Consider the following 22,267-nt stretch of genomic DNA (forward strand, 5'->3'; position numbering starts at 1 on the left):
GCCCAATCCATATTCACCTACTACGTTTCCTTCTCTCCCTTTTCCTACTATCGAATTCCAGTCACCCATGACTATTAAATTTTCGTCTCCCTTCACTACCTGGATAATTTCTTTTATCTCAGCATACATTTCTTCAATTTCTTCGTCATCTGCAGAGCTAGTTGGCATATAAACTAGTACTACTGTAGTAGGCATGGGTTTCGTGTCTATCTTGGCCACTACAATACGTTCACTATGCTGTTTGTAGTAGCTTACCCGCACTCCTATTTTCCTATTCATTATTAAACCTACTCCTGCATTACCCCTATTTGATTTTGTATTTATAACCCTGTATTCACCTGACCAGAAGTCTTGTTCCTCCTGCCACCGAACGTCACTAATTCCCACTATATCTAACTTTAACCTACCCATTTCCCTTTTTTAAATTTTCTAACCTACCTGCCCGATTAAGGGATCTGACATTACACGCTCCGATTTGTAGAATGCCAGTTTTCTTTCTCCTGATAACGACGTCCTCTTGAGTAGTCCCCGCCCGGAGATCCGAATGGGGGACTATTTTACCTCCGGAATATTTTACCCAAGAGGACGCCATCATCATTTAACCATACAGTAAAGCTGCATGCCCTCGGGAAAAATTACGGCCGTAGTTTCCCCTTGCTTTCAGCCGTTCGCAGTACCACAACATCAAGGCCGTTTTGATTAATGTTACAAGGCCAGATTAGTGAATCATCCAGACTGTTGTCCCTGCAACTACTGAAAAGACTGCTGCCCCTCTTCAGGAACCACACGTTTGTCTGGCCTCTCAACAGATACCCCTCCGTTGTGGTTACACCTACGGAACGGCTATCTGTATCGTTGAGGCACACAAGCCTCCCCACCAACGGCAAGGTCCATGATTCATGGGGGGAGGAGAATAACCTGAGGAAATGAAATTATATATGGGTTCAAGGGTCGCACTGGTTGTTCAGAAAATCGTTCACTTCAGACGATACAAGAGAGCGATACTCAATTAGTAAAGGCAGAAGCGAGTCCTCAACACAACTAACGAACGTGCTGTAAGCAGTGGTTCAGCATCAGACCTAGCTCGAAGTATGAAATCACCAAAATTCAATAAAACAAAGGAAGCATAAATGTAGCTTTTTCGGAATAAGTCTTGACTGTTAATTTAAGTAAACGCGACGATTGCCTACGCTGCAATATGAAAAGCTTAAAGAGTCCCGAGCAAAATTGAAACTTCTACTAAGCGTACTCCGAGTAGCACGATACACAACGGCGACCTCAAAAAGAGCGTCCTCGAAAACTTCTCTAGTCGCTCCTGTCAGCCACCGTTTTCCACCAGTTCTTTATAGGGTGGGGAAATAGCAGACCATTCGGAATGACGCTAAATAAGCCGCCCACTGTTTCCTCGGTCGAAAGGATGTTAAAGAAGGTGAGCTTCCATTATCCTGGACCAGGCCTGTACACTAGAAAAATTTGTGAATAGAAATTCAATTGAAAATTTCCACAACTTTACACGGTGGGTGCGTGGGTAATCAAAAGACTCTGAAAGGGCTGGATGTCCTTTGCTCTTGACAACACCAGGCTACAGGCATATTTGAATAGGACATATTGGACATTTCCAAAGACTCAACACAGAAAATAAATAAAACTACCCTGACAGCTACTGGTGCAAATTCTCTTTTCATTACCCACACGTCTAGGTGTAACAGAGATTGTTTATGATGAAGATTACTTGCAAGGGAAAGGGTTGCTGATGTGAAACACAAAATAAAACAAATTGGTCCCTATGAATTGTTTCTCCAAGCACAAGATAGAAACATTATTAAAAAATAGCGGAAAACTAGGCTGTTAGACTAATTCCAAAGCACCAAGCTATTATAAATAAAATTTACATTAATGGGAGATGGAACAGGTCCCTGTCAAGGGTATCTATTCAAAACGAGGCTCAAGTGTTATTTGAACCTTAAATCTCTGCATACATCACATATATCGACTTGATCATAACATTCCAATTAAAATGCTGTAGTTGAAGCCAATCAAATTTATAAGATGCTATCAACGTTTATGGATATCACCTGTTATTTTGTGAGGATTATGCCTTACCATAAGTTATACACTAAAGTCTTTCCAAAACATTCTATAATCTTTGATACTGTCAAAGTCAACATCTGTACACTAGAACATCAAATAGCTTATACGATCTGTCCTCGTTCCGAACACTGTACAGGCTCTCTGCTTGTATCTCAAAGAAAGAAAATTCCATCTATTGTAGCAGAAAAGTAATATTGTCCTTCTTTAGAGTCGTCAGGTGCTATTTCACTGATGTTCAGCACACATTTGTAGTTTGGTTTTTGCAAGGTGCAGCTGGAGTCGACCCAAACAAATATTGCTCATCACGTTTTACAGACCACACCCATTCTCGACGGAAAGCGTCGGTTTGATTCTCATTAAAAAAAAAAAAGTTTTTAATGTGGAATTTTTCGTACCTCTTCTATAGAGCGGTCCCAAATTAGTCTAGTGCGATATTCATTTCACCGATCGATATGTATTAAGAGGGACATTGGAACAGGAAGAATACCCAGTACTCCAGCAACGACAGCACTGCCCTGGCCCACAGGAACTGCTACTGCCATATGGCAGCGCTACTGAGTCGCTATTGGAGTAGTGTTTATTCTCCCTGTCCCTGCCAATACACGTCGATAAAACGAATGTCGCATTACATTAATTTCGGACTACTGTAAAATTGCGCTTTAAAAATCGTTTTGTTCGCAGCGGGAAACAAACCGACGCTTTCCATCGACACCAGGCGTCACGTAAAAGACGTGATCAGCAGTATTTCATTGGGTCGACGGCAGCTACACATTTCCAAACCGAAACAACAAATATGTCCCGAAACACCAGAGAAAATGCGTATGACGTCTATTAGGAGAGACACAAATACTTAGTTTCCTAAAATTTTGTATTTTGTAAGAACGTGTCTCACTATCTGATATCAGGCGGACGAGGCACATAAAAAGGTTTCACAGGTGAAGGAAGACGTTATTCCACAGTCTGCATTTTAAAATACTATATTCCGCACTATCTCTTTCGGGCATGGCCTGTTTTCAAGTGTATTTATAGCAACAGACGTAGACACATGGTTCTCGCCTGTTACTATAGATGCACTTGGAAATGAGCTATGCCCGAAGCAAGTAGTATTTTAAAATACAGACCGGTGGAATAATGTCTTCCTTCAAATAGCCCACCTACAAGAAAATGAGCTTCGCATGTACTTTAATAGCTACAATGCTTTTTTAACCGTCATAAGACCAAAATCTTGGTTTAATTGCCAATAATGTGTTTGACATCTGACACAAATAAACAGGCCATACCTCAAGTTCAAGTTTCCGGTATTGTTTAAATGATCATAATGTTTGTTTTGTGCCTATAGTTCATAATGAAAGTATAAAATGGGTGTGGTCTCACCTAATAGCTCATCCTGGGCCTTATATAACTCTTGCAGCTCGTTGACTTTTTCGGCTAAGTTTTTAATTTCTTCCTCAGCTTCTGCTTCTTTCTTCATCAGAATTTCCATTTCGTATCTGATGAGCGCCTGAAAACAACCACACTATGTTTAATATTGCAAATATAACAATGTATAGGATCTCCCTAACAATATGAAACAAACTGCACACGTAATGAAATCTTGACACTGGTGGCAAACTGAAGAAGGATGACCACCGTAATTGTAACGTAATAACCACTACGAACTTTTCTGATTTACAGTAAACACACCAAGTACAAACGGTAGCACCTTCTTCCGATTTTTGCGCGTATGCAATATCCTTTGTCACTAATCAAAGTAAGTCTTGTGTAAATGTTAACTTCATATAGCGACGATTTATTTGAGTCTACAAGATGGCCACTGTGGGTTATTTATATCGTGTATTCGTGTCGGTATAAGTTCCAAGATGAATACGGGTAGACATCAGAGTGTTCGTTAAACAGAAGGAATAACGTTGACGGAATATCCAGAGCTCTTCCCAAAATCATTTTTGCTTTAATAAGAATTCACATATTTTTCACAAAATTTGTAACGATCGACGATAGCTGGGGTGATAATATAATTACGCCTATAAATTAATGAAACCAAGATGATGCAGTTACTTCATTTCTTCCACACCACTATTTTTACGCACAGTTATACACACTAGAAGGAGAGCTTCATTTTATTCGCTTTTGGACTGGGTGTTGTGTTTTCGTAGTCATTTCCTCTCATCAACATCGACGTGCATGTCGGCGAAGTGACATCAAATATGAAGATTTGCACCTGGCGTCAACAACACCAGAAGAGGTCTCCCTCCTAGTAATGCCACAATTATGGTCATTGTCTTACAAATACATTTAAGTAGTTTCAGTTCAACAGTAATAATTTTCGGGCACTAGGAAAATTCTGAGAACCATCTACACAACTGGACTCACGCTAGATGTAATTATGTGTAGATTCCACTTTAAAAATGTCTTAATTTCTACAGTTGGCATGCATACACCTACGAAGTATTTTTAAACTGAATCTATAGATCTTACTTTACACCATTATTTAGCACAATAAAGCTTGTAATTTAAACATCATTCACTGCATATCACTGTAAAAATGTTTATGTCACGACGATTCATGACGTCGAAACTGTTCACTGCATATTTTATGTAGTTTCCACGCCCAAGTCAAAGGATTGAAAGACTGCATAAAAACATCCACAAACAAAGGGGAGAGGAAGATCGCAGTCACACGACCTATCGACGAAGAGGTCATTTTAAACGTAGTACGTTCTCGTATTATAAAAGATAGGGAAAGAAACCTGCGGTTTCGTGTTGAAAGGCTGCCTGAACCAGCTCAGTAAATCCTAAATCTGAGTGAAGAGAGATGGTGTTCAACACTGTCACCTCTCGAATTCGATATCATCACCTAAACCACTGTGCCACCAGGCTCGGCCTTCATTAACAGTAATTGCTCGTGACTTTGAACATTTTTTAATATGCAAGTTGTGCAAAAGTGTGAAGCCCATTCACTTACACGACGAAAGATTCTGAGTTGTCAAGTCCTCTTCACGTGTTCATTGTAGAAATTGCTTCCATAGCCGCATAAATTATGTCGTGAAGACAGTGCTGGGTACCGTCCTTTGGCGAGATGGAGATACGTGACAATATTGTCTACAATTCTTTGTCTAGTGGTTAGCGTCGCCCTCTGTATCTCGCGGGTTCCGGCTTTGATTTGCGGCCAGGTTGGAAATTTTCTCCTCTTCAGGATTGGGTAATGTATTTACTTAATAATTTAATCTCATCTTCATCGACGCACAAGTGACCCAAGTGGCGTCAACCAGAACAAATTCCACTTGCCAAGCACCTTAGACGGTGTCTCCCGGACAGTAACGCCATACGAATATTCCATGACAATATTGGCTCACAGATTAAATCGCAACCCCTGCACGATGAAACATCTCACGCCATTTCTTATCAATTCGTCGGCTTCTAACTTCAGCCGATTCACATGACAGTCGAATCGATATTGACGTTACTCACTTAATGGTCGTCACTGAAAGGTGGCTGAACGCAAGCAACTGACTTGATTTTATTCTAAATACTGAAACTAGCTCAGCAATCAGGCCCAGAGAAGCACACGTGGCCGAACATTAATCGTATCATTGTATGCCCTATGGTGTCATTCGGATGCAGTATGGAGAGTCATGGGGACAACAAACCGGCCTCCCGACCATTGTCGGCTTCCCATACGTTGGATGCGCTACTTCCCATTCAAATAGACCCGCAGTTGGCATCACGAGGCTGACTGGACCGTATTTAAGATCTCCCATGAAAGAAAAATTCCCTAGCAGTGCCGATAATTCAATCCAGATCCTCTGTATTGCAGTCAGACGCGCTGGCCAATCAGCTATGGAGACGGAGTGCTCATTATTTATTTATTCGAGCCAGAAACAAATACGATATGATGTAATTACCATTGAAAGCAAATTAAAGAAAGAATTACCAAGCTACAACTACTGTTGATCAAAATCTTGCATCTCCATCTGCCTTCGGGTTAGCTAGCAGAACATCATCTTGTGTGGGAGATACAGGGCACAGCTGACACTCCAGTAAGTGTTTTATTGTTTGTACTTTTCTGCAGTCACAGTTGGTGTCATCCACAGGGAAGTGCCATTTCTGGAGATTACATTTGGATCTTGAGACTCCAGAACGATGGTGCTTGAGTGAGATCCACATGACCCAAATCTGTGCGTGCCCAGATAGGAGGTTTTCCGAAGGGAAGGAGCAAACAGAATTATTCGAAAGTCGTGATGACCCTGCATAGACGACTGGTTTAAAGAGTCTGGTACCGAACATAAGTACCTCAGAAGTAATTCAATAATCAAAATGGTTAAAAAGCAGACTGATTAATGTTACTTACTCCTATTCACTTGTACAGGCTGATTCCGTGATGATGTTACAAACTTGCAGGGGTGATAGTTAAAGATAGTTTATCAATTTGAGGTTAGGGATCCTAGTCCAGAAACGACCGAGTCGAAAGTTATAAGCAGAAACCGTTCTGATACTTCTGACAGCGAACCTCTTCTACTGAAAGTTCTTTGCTTCCTGTTCCGGCGTAACGTTAAGCGCCGGCACGTCGGCCAGGAACGTTACAGCAGAGAGGGCTGTGAGACGACGTCAGCCAATAGTACGCTGACGAACCCCTCTCTACAACGACATGGAGACAGGAGCGGCCTCTACACGAAGATAATATAAGCGCCGCGCCGCCTAGCCGCGCCCGGAGATGAAGACGAGCCGTCCTCCGAACGCTACAGCAGTGACTTTGAACTGCATTGTTTTTCGTGCAGTGGAATTGTATATACCGAAGGACATTGATTATTTGCATGTCGCCATTTGTTTGTGACACTTCTTTGTGAACATGCAGAGTCAAGTATTGTTATTTATCTTACTGTAATAAACTTCATTAATACGATTTGCTTGAATAGTTGTCTAGCGATCCGCGAAGGCAGGATTTCTTAGACACCGTATATTAGACGAGTAGACGGAGCACAACACTTCCCATATTTTGAAGGAAGTAATACGGACCAAAGAAAGGCTAAGGTGCAGTAAACATGGATTCTAAAGTGCGTAGATTAAGAGCTATGAGAGCTTTTCCAGCTAGTGCGAAACAAATCTCTTCTACCGATCAAGTGACTATGTTTACTAGACAATTTTTTGTTGTTTTGGTCCATACTATCTGCTCCCAAAATCGTCACGGCTTGCAGTCGAAGAGGTCCGCTGTCAGAGATATCACAACGATTTTCGCTTATAACTTTCAATTTGGTCGTTTACGGATTAGGGTCCCATACCTCAGATTAGTACATTTACCCTTCTTCGTCATCAATGAAAGTTTGTAACATCAGCACAGACTCGAGCTATACGCAGATTAGAATGAACGCCAAGATTCGCCTGTCTGTTTTGAGTTCCTGCTCCACTGTTATAAATTGCTGGTTGCATCACAACCCCTCGAACGCAACCGGTAGTGCAATAAGATACAGCTCCACCACAGCTGATAAACATGCTTTGGAGCCTGTGCTGAAACGAATCGTAAGTCACGTAATATAAGACACTGTGCTCTTCATTTTTATTGTAAATACAAATTTTGAAAACGCAACACACATTGTGTTAAACGAAGTATCCACAAATAATAATAATCCACCAGTCGTGGAGCTCATTGGTATTTCGGATGCATGCAAGATCTGGGGCGCTTGATTTCCGTTAACGATGATTGAGGTGAAATTATTAACCTAATGTCACCAGAATTTGCTCCGTATTATGGAAGTAGTGTTTCAAAACGCGGAATTATTTTGTTTCGATGGTGTAGAGACGAAATGCAGCATTAACATAAATGTGTGATAATAACTGAAGATTTAAAAGTAATTAGTTTTGCACTTATAAAGGTAAACAGAAAAATAAAATAATTTCAAATATTTATATGATACCAAATACGCAATATCAAACCGATCCATTTGGTAAGGTGTCTGCAACAGTTAAAATTGATAATTATTTCCTGGCAAAATTTTCAGTTTCCTAGTCCGATTTGTGTACTTTCGATGTCTTAACTCTTTGAGTACATCAGTGATTAGTTTTGTCAGAGTATATACGTTTGTAACACTAAGCTTCCGTCACCAGCCTGAAGCTGTGCCAACCATCGAGATTTTAACGGTACGTCATGGATTGCTGACTTCTGTTGTGTCTTGTGTCATGCTCATGAATCTGCTTACGCTTATGAACTACAACAATCTCTTCGGAAAACAGTATTACTGCCAACTGCAGCCAAAATTTTAAATAATATCGACATATACGAGGGTTGGAAGTTTAATAGTACAACTATTTATTTACAGCTCGTACAAAATAGATCCGTTTTTCAAAGTTTTACTGAACTTCAAAGTAGTCACCAGAATTACGTATAACCTGTTGGCAGATATGTGGAAGTCGTAAGATACTGTTAGCAGTGCCGGTTGTGTTGACAGTTCGAGCGGCGTGGTCTATTGCGGGACGAATTTGTAGCAGTTCTGAAGCGAATGCCGTGAAGTGTTTCCTGCAGTTTAGAAATCGAATTGAACTCACGAGGGCTTAAGTCAGGGGAGTGCAGTAGGTGGTATAGCACTTAGCAGCCCCATCAGTCAAACAAATCAGTAACAGCTTGCACTGTACGTGCTTGAGCATTGTCCTGCAAAACGATGGACAGGTCCTACAGAAAGTGTCATCACTTCTGTCTTTAAGCTGATCGTAGGTTGTGTTCCAAAAACGAACAGCATGAAATTTTAATCTTGTTACACACTGGATTCATCTAGCATGAAATTATTGTACAGTTTACAATGAATTAATTTGAAGCCATAGTGCAGAAAGACCACTGACTCTGATTATAGATTCAGATGACTGTCACATGATTCCGGAGGTATTGGAAACTCCGTATGAAAGCAACTTAATCATTTTGACCATGCAACCACATACGGGCCCCATTCTTCAGTCATGAGTTGTTTCTCTGCAGAGACGACTTAAAAGGCCATGTCACGTAGTCATGATTTCCACTCATGTTTTTACATTTGTATCCTCATTTTATTTACGAAAGTATATATTTATATACATATAAATCAATAATCCATAATTTATGCCTATGCTTTTCAGTACTTGTAATCTGTGAAATCCACTAAGAAACCAAGTGACATATTCTTATAATGATACGTTCATTGTATTACGATAACCGCAGGTGCTCTATGTACATCATTTACACCCTTCTTTGTACATGATGCTTCATTTGTGTATAAGATGTAACTGAAGATAGCAATAGTATGTTTTTCCTGATTTAAATCATGCCATTGAACGACAAGGAACGCTTATAATCACTCAATAAATTTCGAAAACATAATGTAGTAGTTCTGGAATATTTTTTTTGGGTTCGGAAAGAATGAGGTAAGAGATTTTGGTGCATTTATAGATGTGAAAAGATGAGGTACGTGTAATGACCTATTACGGAGTAGGAGATGAGGTATGTATTATGAAATATAGAGAGGTCACAGTTCGTTGTAATTGACGGAAAGTCATCGAGTAAAACAGAAGTGATTTCTGGCCTTCCCCAAGGTAGTGTTATAGGCCCTTTGCTGTTTCATATCTACATAAACGATTTGGGAGAGAATCTGAGCAGCCGTCTTCGGTTGTTTGCAGATTACGCTGTCGTTTATCGACTAATAAAGTCATCAGAATATCAAAACAAACTGCAAAACGAATTAGAAGAAATATCGAAATGGTGTGAAATGTGGCAGTTGACCTTAAATAACGAAAAGTGTGAGGACATCCACACGAGTGCTAAAAAGAACGCGTTAAACTTCGGTTGCACGATAAATCAGTCTAATCTAAAAGCCGTAAATTCAACTAAATACCTAGGAATTACAATTACGAACAATTAAAATTGGAAGGAACACACAGAAAATGTTGTGCGGAAGGCTAACCAAAGACTGCGTTTCATTGGCAGAACACTTAGAAAATGTAACAGACCTACTAAGGAGACTGCCTACACAACGCTTGTCCGTCCTCTTTTAGAATACTGTTGAGCGGTGTGGGATCCTTACAAGATAGGACTGACTGAGTACATCGAAAAAGGTCAAAGAAAGGCAGTACGTTTTGTATTATCGCGAAGTATGGGAGAGAGTGTCACAGAAATGATACAGGATTTGGGATGGATATCATTAAAAGAAAGGCGTTTTTCGTTGCGACGGTATCTTCTCACGAAATTCCTATCACCAGCTTTCTCCTCCGAATGCGAAAATATTTTTTTGACACTGACTTACATAGGGAGGAACGATCAAAAAGATAAAATAAGGGAAATCAGAGCTCGTACGGAAAGATATAGGTGTTCATTCTTCCCACGCGCTATACGAGATGGGAATAATAGAGAATTGTGAAGGTGGTTCGATGAACCCTCTGCCAGGCACTTAAATGTGATTTGCAGAGTATCCATGTAGATGTAGATTTAGATGGAGATGTAGAAATGGAGTATGTATTATGAAGTGGAGAAGCATAATGAGAACATACGTTGTGAGGTATAAGATAGCATTATCGTTAATTTTTGTGTGAGTGGATACTAAAAAAAAATAAAGAGCGTAAGGTATTTGGAAATGTGGAAATTTGTGGTAAGATCTTATGGGACCAAACTGCTGAGGTCATCAGTCCCTAAGCTTCCACACTACTTAATCTAACTGAAACAAACTTACGCTAAGGACAACACACATAGCCATGCCCGAGGGAGGACTCGAACCTCCGATGGGAGGAGCCGCGCGAACCGTGACAGGACGCCTCTGACCGTGCGGCTACCCCGCGCGGCCCGAAGGTATGTTGAAGTTGGAGAGAGTTATTCTTTGTGAGTAAGCAAAGAAAATATTTTTAAAAAATGTTCAGTTCATGTGCAAAGAGTGGAATGAATGATTGTTGTCGTAGATGCATTGGAGGCAATGGTAAAATGGTGATGTGTGAGATTATAGTCTTATTATTTTTGGTAACATTTAGCTTAAAAAGAGAGGTAAGATTCGAACTACCATTAAGCTGATGGCCTCACTACTGTCACACAATCAGGGTGTTAACAATTTAAAGTTTTCCTTACCACAGGAACAGATTGTATTACATCTGAAGAGTATGGCAATATGAATTTAAAAACAGGTACATGTTACTGACTGATGATTGATATTTTCCTAAAATCTGATATTTTTTCTGATGATGTACAAACAGTAGTTACCAAAGCCATGGTGATTACTTTTTCCTTTGCCATTACCTTGCGACGTATGTGCTGTAGTTTGATGCTGTAGTTTAGAGTCTCGTTGTTAGTAGATGCATCGAACAAAAAAATTTCGCGTAGATCGTTTTCCTTCCTTCTTTTGTGATTATATGCCGACTGAGATCTCAACATAATATAAATAGTACTCAGGTTTTCTATTATTCGATACATCTGCTGTACAATTTTGATGAAAACTTCAGGTGTCACGGTATAAAATAGATTTCATTACACATGCGTGCTATGTTCACACTTAATTAGTATGAACAGAACTCCAAAATGTTATAAGCAAATTTTGCTGCATGAGGTACATTATTCATCGTACACTTAACTATATACGCATATCTATCCAATTAATTTTTTATTCCAGGTTGGAATATAAATGTACTTATCATAATGTCTAATTATTTTCCACTTATGGCACATGTATTATGGATAAGCATGGTAGACACTAATCGCTATAAAAAATATGCATGCAAACATTACTTTGAGAGGAACTCCCATATTGATGGTACACTGCTCGACAGTTGCTGAGGTACAACTGACACTTGGTAAGTTCAAATGGCTCTGAGCACTGTGGGACTTAACTTCTGAGGTCATCAGCCTCTAGGACTTAGAACTACTTAAACCTAACTAACCTAGGGACATCACACACATCCATGCTCGAGGCAGGATTCGAAGCTGCGACCGCAGAGGTCGCGCGGTTCCAGACTGTAGGGCCTAGAACCGCTCGGCCACTCCGGCCGGCACACACACTTGGTAAGGAACAACTAGCGATTGCTGGGAAGCAACTGACAATTGCTACAGAACACCCGACCAATGATAGTAAAAGGATATATAGAGGGCGAGATGTGTTAACTGCAGCAAAGCCTGTGCGCGAACACGCTGTATGCATTGGACAGTTCATGCAGTGCGGTGTACGACGAAGGTTGTAGAGAAGCCGATTAGTTCCATGTGGTATGGTAACATATCTACAAAACATCATTTGAGAGCTTACGATCGTGGAAGAGTAGCTGGACGGCTCGAAGCCGGTCAAAGTGTGACTGCTGTGGCCACCATAATGGGTGTGTCCAAAAGTGTCATCTCGCGATTAAAAGAGGCCGCTGAATGTGACAATGCTGTGCAAAAGCATGCTAGTGGCTGTAGACGGATCACCACACAGCAAGACGATCGATACGTAGTCCTAGTGGCGAAAAGGAGCGAACATTGTACTGCTAGGCAGATAAAAAAATGGCTCTGAGCACTATGTGACTTAACTTCTAAGGTCATCAGTCCCCTAGAACTTAGAACTACTTAAACCTAACTAACCTAAGGACATCACACACATCCACGCCCGAGGCAGGATTCGAACCTGTGACGGTAGCGGTCTCGCGGTTGCGAGGCAGATCGCTGCAGACCTTGCAACAGCTTCTGGTACACGTGTTTCTGCCTGAACCACTTCGTGGCGATTAAATTAGAGTGGATTGTATGCTCGTAAGACTGTTACATGCGTCATACTCTAACCAAGCCATCGTCGAGAATGAGTTCATTGGTGTACGGAGCATGTTGTTTTGGGTCAGCAGCAGTGGCCCAGAGTGATGTTCTCCGACGAATCCCGCTGCACTGTGGCAAGTGATTCTGGCTACCAGTTAGTGTGGAGAGGGAGAGAGAGAGAGAGAGAGAGAGAGAGAGAGACAGAGAGAGAGAGAGGAACACGTTACATACCACATAATGATTGTGAACGTCCTCAGTATGGCCTAGCGCTGTGGGGAGGATAGGCAATATGCACAATGCCTTTCAGATTAATTAAAATCACGTACCTACGAATGGAAATTTGCATGCTTATGTTCGTGTTTGAAAGTAGGATAGCAAAGGCTATTCTAGGACAGACATTAGAATCGGAATTTAAAAATTTGATTTCACATTGCTAGCAAGAGGTTTTGGATCACACACAGTTTCCAGTTAATAACTAAAATCCGATTTGAAACTTTCAAAACACACACACACACACACACACACACACACAGAGAGAGAGAGAGAGAGAGAGAGAGAGAGAGAGAGAGAGAGAGAGAGAGAATATATACTCATATATACAGGGAGAAGATTAATAAAACAGACAAACTGCTGGGTCCGATTCCTGGCTGGAAATGGAGGAGAATAGGTCCTACGAATATGTGACAGAAAATGGACGATGTACTTTCAACTACAACAAATCGTCCCGAAACACAGTACAGATCTCCATCGCATCCACGTCACAACAAATGTTCAAAGTGGCACGTATGGGGTGCAATGGCCGCGTTCATATGCAGCGTCCTGAATTGCCGCACTCTTTCGCACGTTCTGGCCTTTCTCCGAATAGTGTCACAGGCGTCGTTAACACGCTGTTGAAGGGTCTGCACATCAGGAACTGGGTCAGCATACACAACGCTTTCAGAAGCTCCCAGAGGAAAAATCCACGAGATTTAAGTCTGGTGACGTAGCAGGCCATGCTACAGGACCTCCGCGTCCAATTCAACAGCCGGGATAGATGTTGTTGAGGTGTCGGCGAACTGTATTGCGGAAGCGAGGTGGTGCTTCGTCATGCAGGAACCACATAAATTGTCGTATAGCCAGAGGCACATTCTCAAGCAGCCCACGCAGAGTATTCCGCAGGAAGTTCAGGTACGTTCCACCGTCGAGGCATTGTGGAATAATAACCGGCGCAAGTATGTGGTCGCCAAGAATTCCTGCTCAGACAGTTATTTTGAACCGATGATAATAAGACGCCTTAACCATTCTCCGAGGATTGTCTGTAGTCTATCGATGACGATTATGCAGATTGATGATGCCAGTTCTGGTAAGGGTTGCTTCGTTGGTAAAGAGGACTGATGACAAAAATCCCATAATTGTGACAGTCTGGTGCAAAAACCATCGACAAAATCCCTCTTGTAGAGGGAAATCCGCTGCTGATAATCCTTGCACTCGTTTCTGGTGATAAAGATAGTAGCGGTTGTCATCCAGGAAAACACATAATCGTACTTTGGCTTACACCATTTGGTGTTACCCTGAGCTTGTGTTAGGGTTCGTCTCAACATCCTGTAGAACTCGGACCACCACATGTGGTGTACGCACAGTCCGCCGCCTCCCTGTACCCACGACCACACAAACTCCCAGAAAGGGCTTTAAATGTTGTGTGATGTGGTTGGTGTCAGTAAGGGTCGTTGCAAAAACTTAAATACAAATATATATCCGGCCGAGGTGGCCGAGCGTTTCTATGCGCTACAGTCTGGTACCGCGCTACCACTACTGTTGCAGGTTGGAATCCTGCCTCGGACATGGATGTGTGTGCTGTCCTTAGGTTAGTGAGGTTTAAGTAGTTCTAAGTTCTAGGGGCTGATGACCTCAGAAGTTAAGTCCCATAGTCCTCAGAGCCATTTGAACCATTTTTTTAACAAATAAATTACATAGAAGCAATAGTATGGCTGCGGAACTTTTATTTCCAAACCAAAATAGTTGATAAAATGTTAGTTTGAAATTATGTTCGAGACATTTTATTGATGAACTACCCATTGTTATTTTATAACTAGGGAACTGCTGCATCGTTTTACTGCTTACACTTTCAGCAGGGCCACCAGGAGAAAAGCATTGTTACAGTTGAGGTCATAGATTGAACTGAGCTCTGATCAACGTTGGTGTACGATGTTCAAATACTCATCCTAGGAGCACATCCTACGTCTAAAATCAGACTGCTGACTCTCTGACCACAAGACGAAGCAGCGAGAGGAATAAGCTGAACCTCGCTGAGTGACTGACTGACCTCTCATCCCAACAGAATATCTTCCCACACTCTCTCGGCACAACATGACGCACCTCGAGCAAGGCAAAATACGGATGTGGGTGCGACAACAGATCATATAATTCCTATACATAATGACATGATAGTTTGTGAGCTCTGTGTTTGCTGCGCAGGGAGAGACGTATTTACTCATATTACTGTAGTGGTCTGTCTAGACAGGCCACAACAATAATAAATAAGTCTTTCCCTACACGGGAATCACAGCAAATGTGCGCGTGAAGGACGTGGACACATGGTAACATATGGGGGAATGGGTCGGTCTGGAAAGTGTGCTCAGATAGCCAAAATTGTTAAGGTGAGCGCTCGCGTAAGGTGGGTAATCCCAGTGCGAGTCTCCGCCAGTCAAAAATTTTCATATATCACTAATAAATTGTGGAGATGAAATCTAATCGTACGATCAATTGCAAATACATTTCGGCTAATTCATACAGTTGTAGATGGTAGCAGTGTCTATTCCTTCATACGCGCATGTACACATTGCATAGTACACCATCAAAACACAGACACTGCGAAATAGAAGTGAAAGTAACTTTCAAAAACAGTGTTATTTGGTCAGTCATAAATTCTATCACATTATTTACGTGACGTTTATTATGCCCATTGGTTGCTAAATACATGTGTACCCATGTGTCTTACTCCTTTCTGTGCTACTGTTAACCTCTAGAAGACATTATAGAGGTTCTTCTTAGCAGATATGAAACTTGTAACACGCTGCTGTATTCTGAAAATATTACCACTATAAGTAGATCTACCGAAGTTAAGCGCTGTCGGGCTGGATGTGTGACCATACGATCTGCCGAGCGCTGTTGGCATGAGGGGTGCACTCGGCACTTGTGGGCAAACTGAGGAGCAACTTGATTGAGAAGTAGCGGCTATGGTCTCGGAAACTGACGTACGGCCGGGAGAGCGGTGTGCTGACCAAATGCCACTCCATATCCGCGTCCAGTGACGCTTATAGGATGAGGATGAGACAGCGGTCGGTCGGTACCGTTGGGCCTTCATGGCCTGTTCGGGAGGAGTTTAGTTTATAAGTTGATCTTCCGCAAAAGTGATTCCGTAACTCATTACTGCATGAAAATATATAGAAAAAACTAGTTTCTAAATTACCTATAGCATTTGGAGCCGATTAAAGCACTTTAGTAAGTTTACGCAGTGAGCTCTACAGTTAAATTTGTGGTCTATCAGTTGTCGCAAAAACTTCACTTTCTACATACCGTATTTCATTGTTTGAGAAGACTAGTTTTGTAGCTAGTGGCGTACTGTGAGAAGTACTGGATTTTTTCAACATTTAATGAGAATGCATTTCCGTTTCTGTAAAGGAATGGTATTAGTTTCTTACTCCTCTACTTGTATCATCTGCAGAAAAGGATGAAAATTGCATCTTATGAAACTGAAAGTGGAAAAGCGTTTATATATGTTACAAACATCAAAGGAGCCAAAAGACAAACCTCTATTATACCACGTCTGACTGCAGAAAATTTTCAGTGCTATTGTTACGGGAATTATATGGAACAGATACGCTCTGCTCTCTGTCATTGCCATCAGGGAAAAACAAAAAGTTCCAAGCAGTATCAGGCAACATATTACTTTCTCTAACACATAGACGTTTGCGTAAATGTATCCAAGAGGGAGCAAGATTCCGAAATTTCTGTTTCTGATACAACTGTTTGGTTTCGTTTGAGAATGTGTCGTGTCACAAGAGATCAATAAGCGCAGAATTACATAAAACTATTTAATCTTAAACCCTTGATAGTTATACAGTTAATATTCTTTTGATTGTAGATTACTTTTATAGCCTAAAGGTAAGCTTACTTCAATAATATATCCAAGGTACATTTTTATATTAACAGCTAGCTGTGTACGCGGCATTGCTGGTGTATGTATTTATTCCTATCTTGCGTTAGTCTGTCGCTTCCTTCCCCTCTCTCTGTCTACCTCCTCCTACACTCCTCCCTCTCTCTCTGTCCATGTGCTCCTCCCCCTCTCTGTGTCCATGTGCTCCTCCCTCTCTCTCTTCCCATCTGCTCGTCCCGCCTCAGCCCAACTGCTTCTTTTCCCTTGCCATCTCCTCCTCTCCTCCAGTAACTCTGCCTCCTCCTCCCCCTCTATCTCTTCCCCCCCCCTCTAAGTCAGTCTCTTCCTCCCCTACCTCTTTGTCCATCTCCTCTTCTGCCCTGTCTCTGTACATTTTCTACTCTCTTCACCCTGTCCATCTGCTCCTACCCCTTTCTCTGCCCATCTCTTCCTACTTCCTGTCTCTATTCATCTCCTCTTCTTTCCTTTCTCTGTCACTCTTCTCCTCTTCCCTTTCTCTGTCCATTTCCCCTTCCTCCTCTCTCTGTGTACTCCCTCCTTCCCCCCCTCTGTCTTTTTCTCTCTTCCTTCTCCCTTCTATTTCACCCCAACCCCAAGAGGAGGTTGCTCGTTCTTACTCCCACAGCATTTCTTTTCCGATAGTAAGTAATATGTGTACCAAATTTGGTTGAAATCGAATCCAGGGCTTAGAAGCAACTTTGTACCCATGGATTTTCCCACGTACACACGTTACATGTATTTCACACACATTTCACATATTTTACACATTTTAGTACACATATTCCAATTGTATCTATATCGGATTTTGCCCAAAAGTTTCATTTTCACGCATCTCAATACATATGACGTCATATCTCCTGCACAATGTGTCGTAGAGCGATATAATTTTGCTGGTACATCCAGTGGTACACGTGAGTACTGTCTGCGAAACTTGTTGTGAAGAGAATCAGCAATAAAGAAGTAATAAATAAAAATGACCTACCGGTTGCGGCAGTTTCCAACGATCTCAGTGTTTATTACGCCATATCTCCTGAACTATGTGTCGTACCAAGATATAATTTTGTTGGTACATTTAGTAGTATATGTGAATATTTTCTGCAAACTGTATGGAGAATCGAGCTAGTAGTGAAGAAGGAATACATTAAACGTCATTGCTCACGCCGCAGTTTTACTGTGTGAACAGTGAAAATGTAGCATGCAATAAGCTGCTTTCCTTTCATCATTTTGTGGGGGTTGTCAACGAGGAAAAGTATCATAAAGGTTTGAAATGATGTGTAACGTTTGTTGCAAGTTACTAAGTGCTCTTATTCTCAAATATTGTATGAATAAATTATGGTTATTCACGGGTCGTGGGCTACACAACATTTTCATTCCCACTCCTTCGATAGGAAGGATGCTGTAACCCCCAGAGTTCTTCTTTCCTGACACTAGCTGAAATTCGTACCAAGTTTGGTTGCAATTGGTGTAGTGGTTTTAGAGGATATGTAGAACATACATACATACATACATACATCTAGGGCGCCGTGTCACGGTCCGCGCGGTTCCTCCTGTCGGAGGTTTGAGTCCTCCCTCGGGCACGGGTGTGTGTGTTGTCCTTAGCGTAAGTCAGTTTAAGATAGATTAAGTAGCGCGTAAGTTTAGGGACCGATGACCTCAGCAGTTTGGTTCCACAAGAAAAAAATGTTCAAATGTGTGTGAAATCTCATGGGATTTAACTGCTAAGGTCATGAGTCCCTAAGCTTACACACTACTTAACCTAAATTATCCTAAGGACAAACACACACACCCATGCCCGAGGAAGGACTCGAACCTCCGCCGGGACCAGCCTCACAGTCCATGACTGCAGCGCCTGAGACCGCTCGGCTAATCCCGCGCGGCTGGAGGTCCCATAAGAACTTACCACAAATTTCCAATATACATACTTAAATACATTTTATGATATGTAGAGATATGAATATATATGTAGAGAACCCTGGAAAACAGTCATCAAATGGATCGGCCGAACAAGCTCTTAAAAGCCTAGGATTTAACCAATATGGTCTTAGTCTCCTTTGGTTTGGCAAGTTATTGCGTAGACATGGCAAGTCGACCACAGAACTTATAATCTACGGCTGGATGTCACGCAGTATTGCACCCCATATAGTTAAGGAAAAAAACCCATAGAGCTTAATAAGATCTGAAAATCTATTCACTCCAAATATTTCACCAACCTTTCATCATTCCGAGAGCAGCTATTTGATTTTGTGTGTGTGTGTGTTTGGGTCCGCAGATGAAGTATAGGCGAATACAGCTACAGTATAGTATGATCGTGTTCTTCAGACTCTTCTAAAATGATTCCGACATGTAAAGTTGAGTAAAGCATCAGCAAGCCTTTACAGATCAAATGAAAACTTACTGTTTGGATTAAAGTCTGCTGTCCCTTTCTTTAGGTCAGTAAAGGCTGTACAAAGCAGCAATGGAGAAAACATCGGGCACTTTATTTAGTCTGTAAAGGTCACCTCCCCACTACCGACCCAAATCGTAAAACAACGCCGAAACCTTCAACACGACAGGTAAATGGTATCCCGCGAACAACCTGGCAACGACATTTTTCAGGGCGGAGTATTTGCTAAAGACACTGTGTTACCTCTCGCATGCGGTAAAGTACGATGAGAGACAATCATTTCTAGAAATATGTGTGAAATTTGAAATTAGTAAAAGGTCTATAAGCTAGTCCATGAGGGATGAAGTTCTCCTCCTGCCTCTCGTTGCAGATGCCTTTGCTCTCACGTACAGTAGTATACGAACTTAATGACGAAATTAACTTTCACATTATGAGTCACTGTTATATAACATAGCTCGATGAACCTTGGACCATACGTGATAATGAACTGCTACACTGTAGTGTAGAAGGTAACTGAAAGAAATATGCAAAGAGAGGAACAAAAATGAAACTTTTATTCAAAGACAATTGTTACATTGAAGACACCAAGATTCGTGATGGTCCGCTAGACATAAAAAAAATGGACTTGGTTCTCAACAGGATGTGTGATTACCACTAAGAGCAAGGCATGCTCTACAACGTGTTCCAATGCGAACATCAAGGTTGGTAAGCCGTTCCACTCCTCCAGCAGTACGGTTGACAACAACTAGATTTTCGTTGACGTACGTGGAAGTGCTGCAGTATGTATCCCCACGTACTCGATGGGACTTACGTCGGGTGAATGGGCAGGCCAGTCCATTCGCTGAATATCCTCTCCTCGCAAGGGCTCCTCGAACTGCACCGTTGGATGCGGTAGTTCATCCTAGTTTATAAATCAGAAGTCAGGGTCGAACGCACTCCTAAAAATACGCTCAAGGGGAAGAGTAAATTGCCACCATAACACCGTCCGCAACCGGTAGCTGAGTGGAGCCGGCATGGTAGCTCAGCGTGTTCGGTCAGCGGGTTAGCAGCCCTCTGTAATAAAAAAAAACTGAGCTAATCGATCAACAACGACCTTAAACGGCTGTCTTACGACGTCCGCCCACAGCAGATGCAACGAACAAAAGGGAACAACACGAGATTAAAAAAAAAAAGTGGTCAGCGAAACAGAATGTCAATACTAAGGGCCGGGGTTCGATTCCCGGCTGGGTCGAAGATTTTCTCCGCTTAGGGACTGGGTGATATGTTTTCCTAGTCATCATCATTTCACTTCCGTCGACGCCCAAGTCGCCGAAGTGGCGTCAGATCGAAAGACCCCCCCCCTCCCCTCCCCCCATATGAGGAGAAGGTGAAATGTTGTGGAACATTTTTGACCATGATCCTTCTGACGATCCAGATATTACGTATGGGAAAGCAGAATGTTGCATGGGCATACTGACATCCAAATCTTTGAACACGGTGCTCTCACAGGTCAACGTTGTTGTGACACTGTACTCCTTCCCCTTGTGCTTCTTTTCAGGAGTGCACTCGCCCCTGAGTTCATTTTTATGGATGACAATGCGCGACCGCATCAAAAATCAAAGGCGCAGGAGCTCTTGGAACAAGAGGTTATTCGGCGAATGGACTTTCCTGCACGTTCCCCCTACTTGAGTCCCGTCGAATACGTGTGGGATGCATTAGGGAGATTTATTACAGCACTTTGACATGCATCAACTGAATCAACGACCATCGAGCAGTTGTCAACTGTGCTAGTGAAGCAATGGAACGCCCTGCCACAAAAACTTCTTACTAAACTTGTGGCTCGTACGTTGCAAAACACACACTGTCGTCTGTGCTGATCAGATCCATTACTAAGAACCACGCCTCGCCGTCTTTACTGTCCAGGGAATCATCATTAGTATTAGTGTTTTCAGTATGATTTTTGTCTTTCAGTCAAAGTGCTATTTCTGTTCGTCTCACTGCGAATATCTTTCATTTATCCTCTGTAATGTAATGTAATGTAGCAGTGTGGTCCAAGTTTGATCGAACTGAGTCACAAATAATCCACAAGCTACTTTCGCCCTTACGTTTTGCACACCAATGTATATGAAATGACCACGATGGGAAGCTCAAAGAACTTAGGTGTCGTATGGGGGCATTTGGTTGTCGTTTATTCCACATACCTTCTCAAATAGAATACGTACGAAAGGACCCGTGATAGTACTACCACAAGTACTACGGTGATTTGCAGATTGGAGATAATGTGAAAGAAAAGAAGTGCACGTATAGAAGAATGCTATGTCATCTTACCCACTTCCACTTCCACCCACACCCCCATACCCCTCGCCCATACTTTTTAGCATCGAAGTCAGGTTCTTATTCACTAGAGAGCCAAAGAAACTGGTACACGTTCGTAATATCGTGTAGAGCTCCCGCGAGTACGCAGAAGTGCCGCAACACGACGTGGTACGGACTCGACTAATGTCTGCAATAGTACTGGAAGGAACTGACACCATGAATCGTGCAGGGCTGCCCATAAATCCGTAAGAGCACGTGGGGGTGGAGATCTCTTCTGAACAGCACATTGCAAGGCATCCTAGATATGCTCAATAATATTCATGTCTGGCGAGATGGACAGTGGAAGTGTTGAAACTCAGAAGAGTGTTCAAATGGTTCACACGGCTCTGAGCACTATGGGACTCAACTTCTGAGGTCATTAGTCCCCTAGAACTTAGAACTAGTTAAACCTAACTAACCTAAGGACATCACAAACATCCATGCCCGAGGCAGGATTCGAACCTGTGACCGTAGCGGTCTTGCGGTTCCAGACTGCAGCGCCTTTAACCGCACGGCCACTTCGGCCGGCCAGAAGAGTGTTCCTGGAGCCACTCTGTAGCAATTATGGACGTGTGGGGTGTCGCATTTTCCTGCT

The 22,267-nt window shown here is 42.1% G+C and overlaps 1 protein-coding gene across 1 annotated transcript in view; it reads right to left on the reverse strand.

The window, feature by feature from the left end:
- The window catches only part of LOC126184288 (uncharacterized), a 480,787-nt gene that overhangs the window by 268,209 nt on the left and 190,311 nt on the right, over positions 1-22,267 (reverse strand). The window contains exon 2 of the mRNA XM_049926665.1: positions 3,466-3,592. Within this exon, the coding sequence (XP_049782622.1) occupies positions 3,466-3,592 (127 nt within the window). The remainder of the gene's footprint in view (positions 1-3,465; positions 3,593-22,267) is intronic.

Source organism: Schistocerca cancellata, chromosome 4 (assembly GCF_023864275.1).
Source record: "Schistocerca cancellata isolate TAMUIC-IGC-003103 chromosome 4, iqSchCanc2.1, whole genome shotgun sequence".
NCBI classification, from domain to species: domain Eukaryota; kingdom Metazoa; phylum Arthropoda; class Insecta; order Orthoptera; family Acrididae; genus Schistocerca; species Schistocerca cancellata.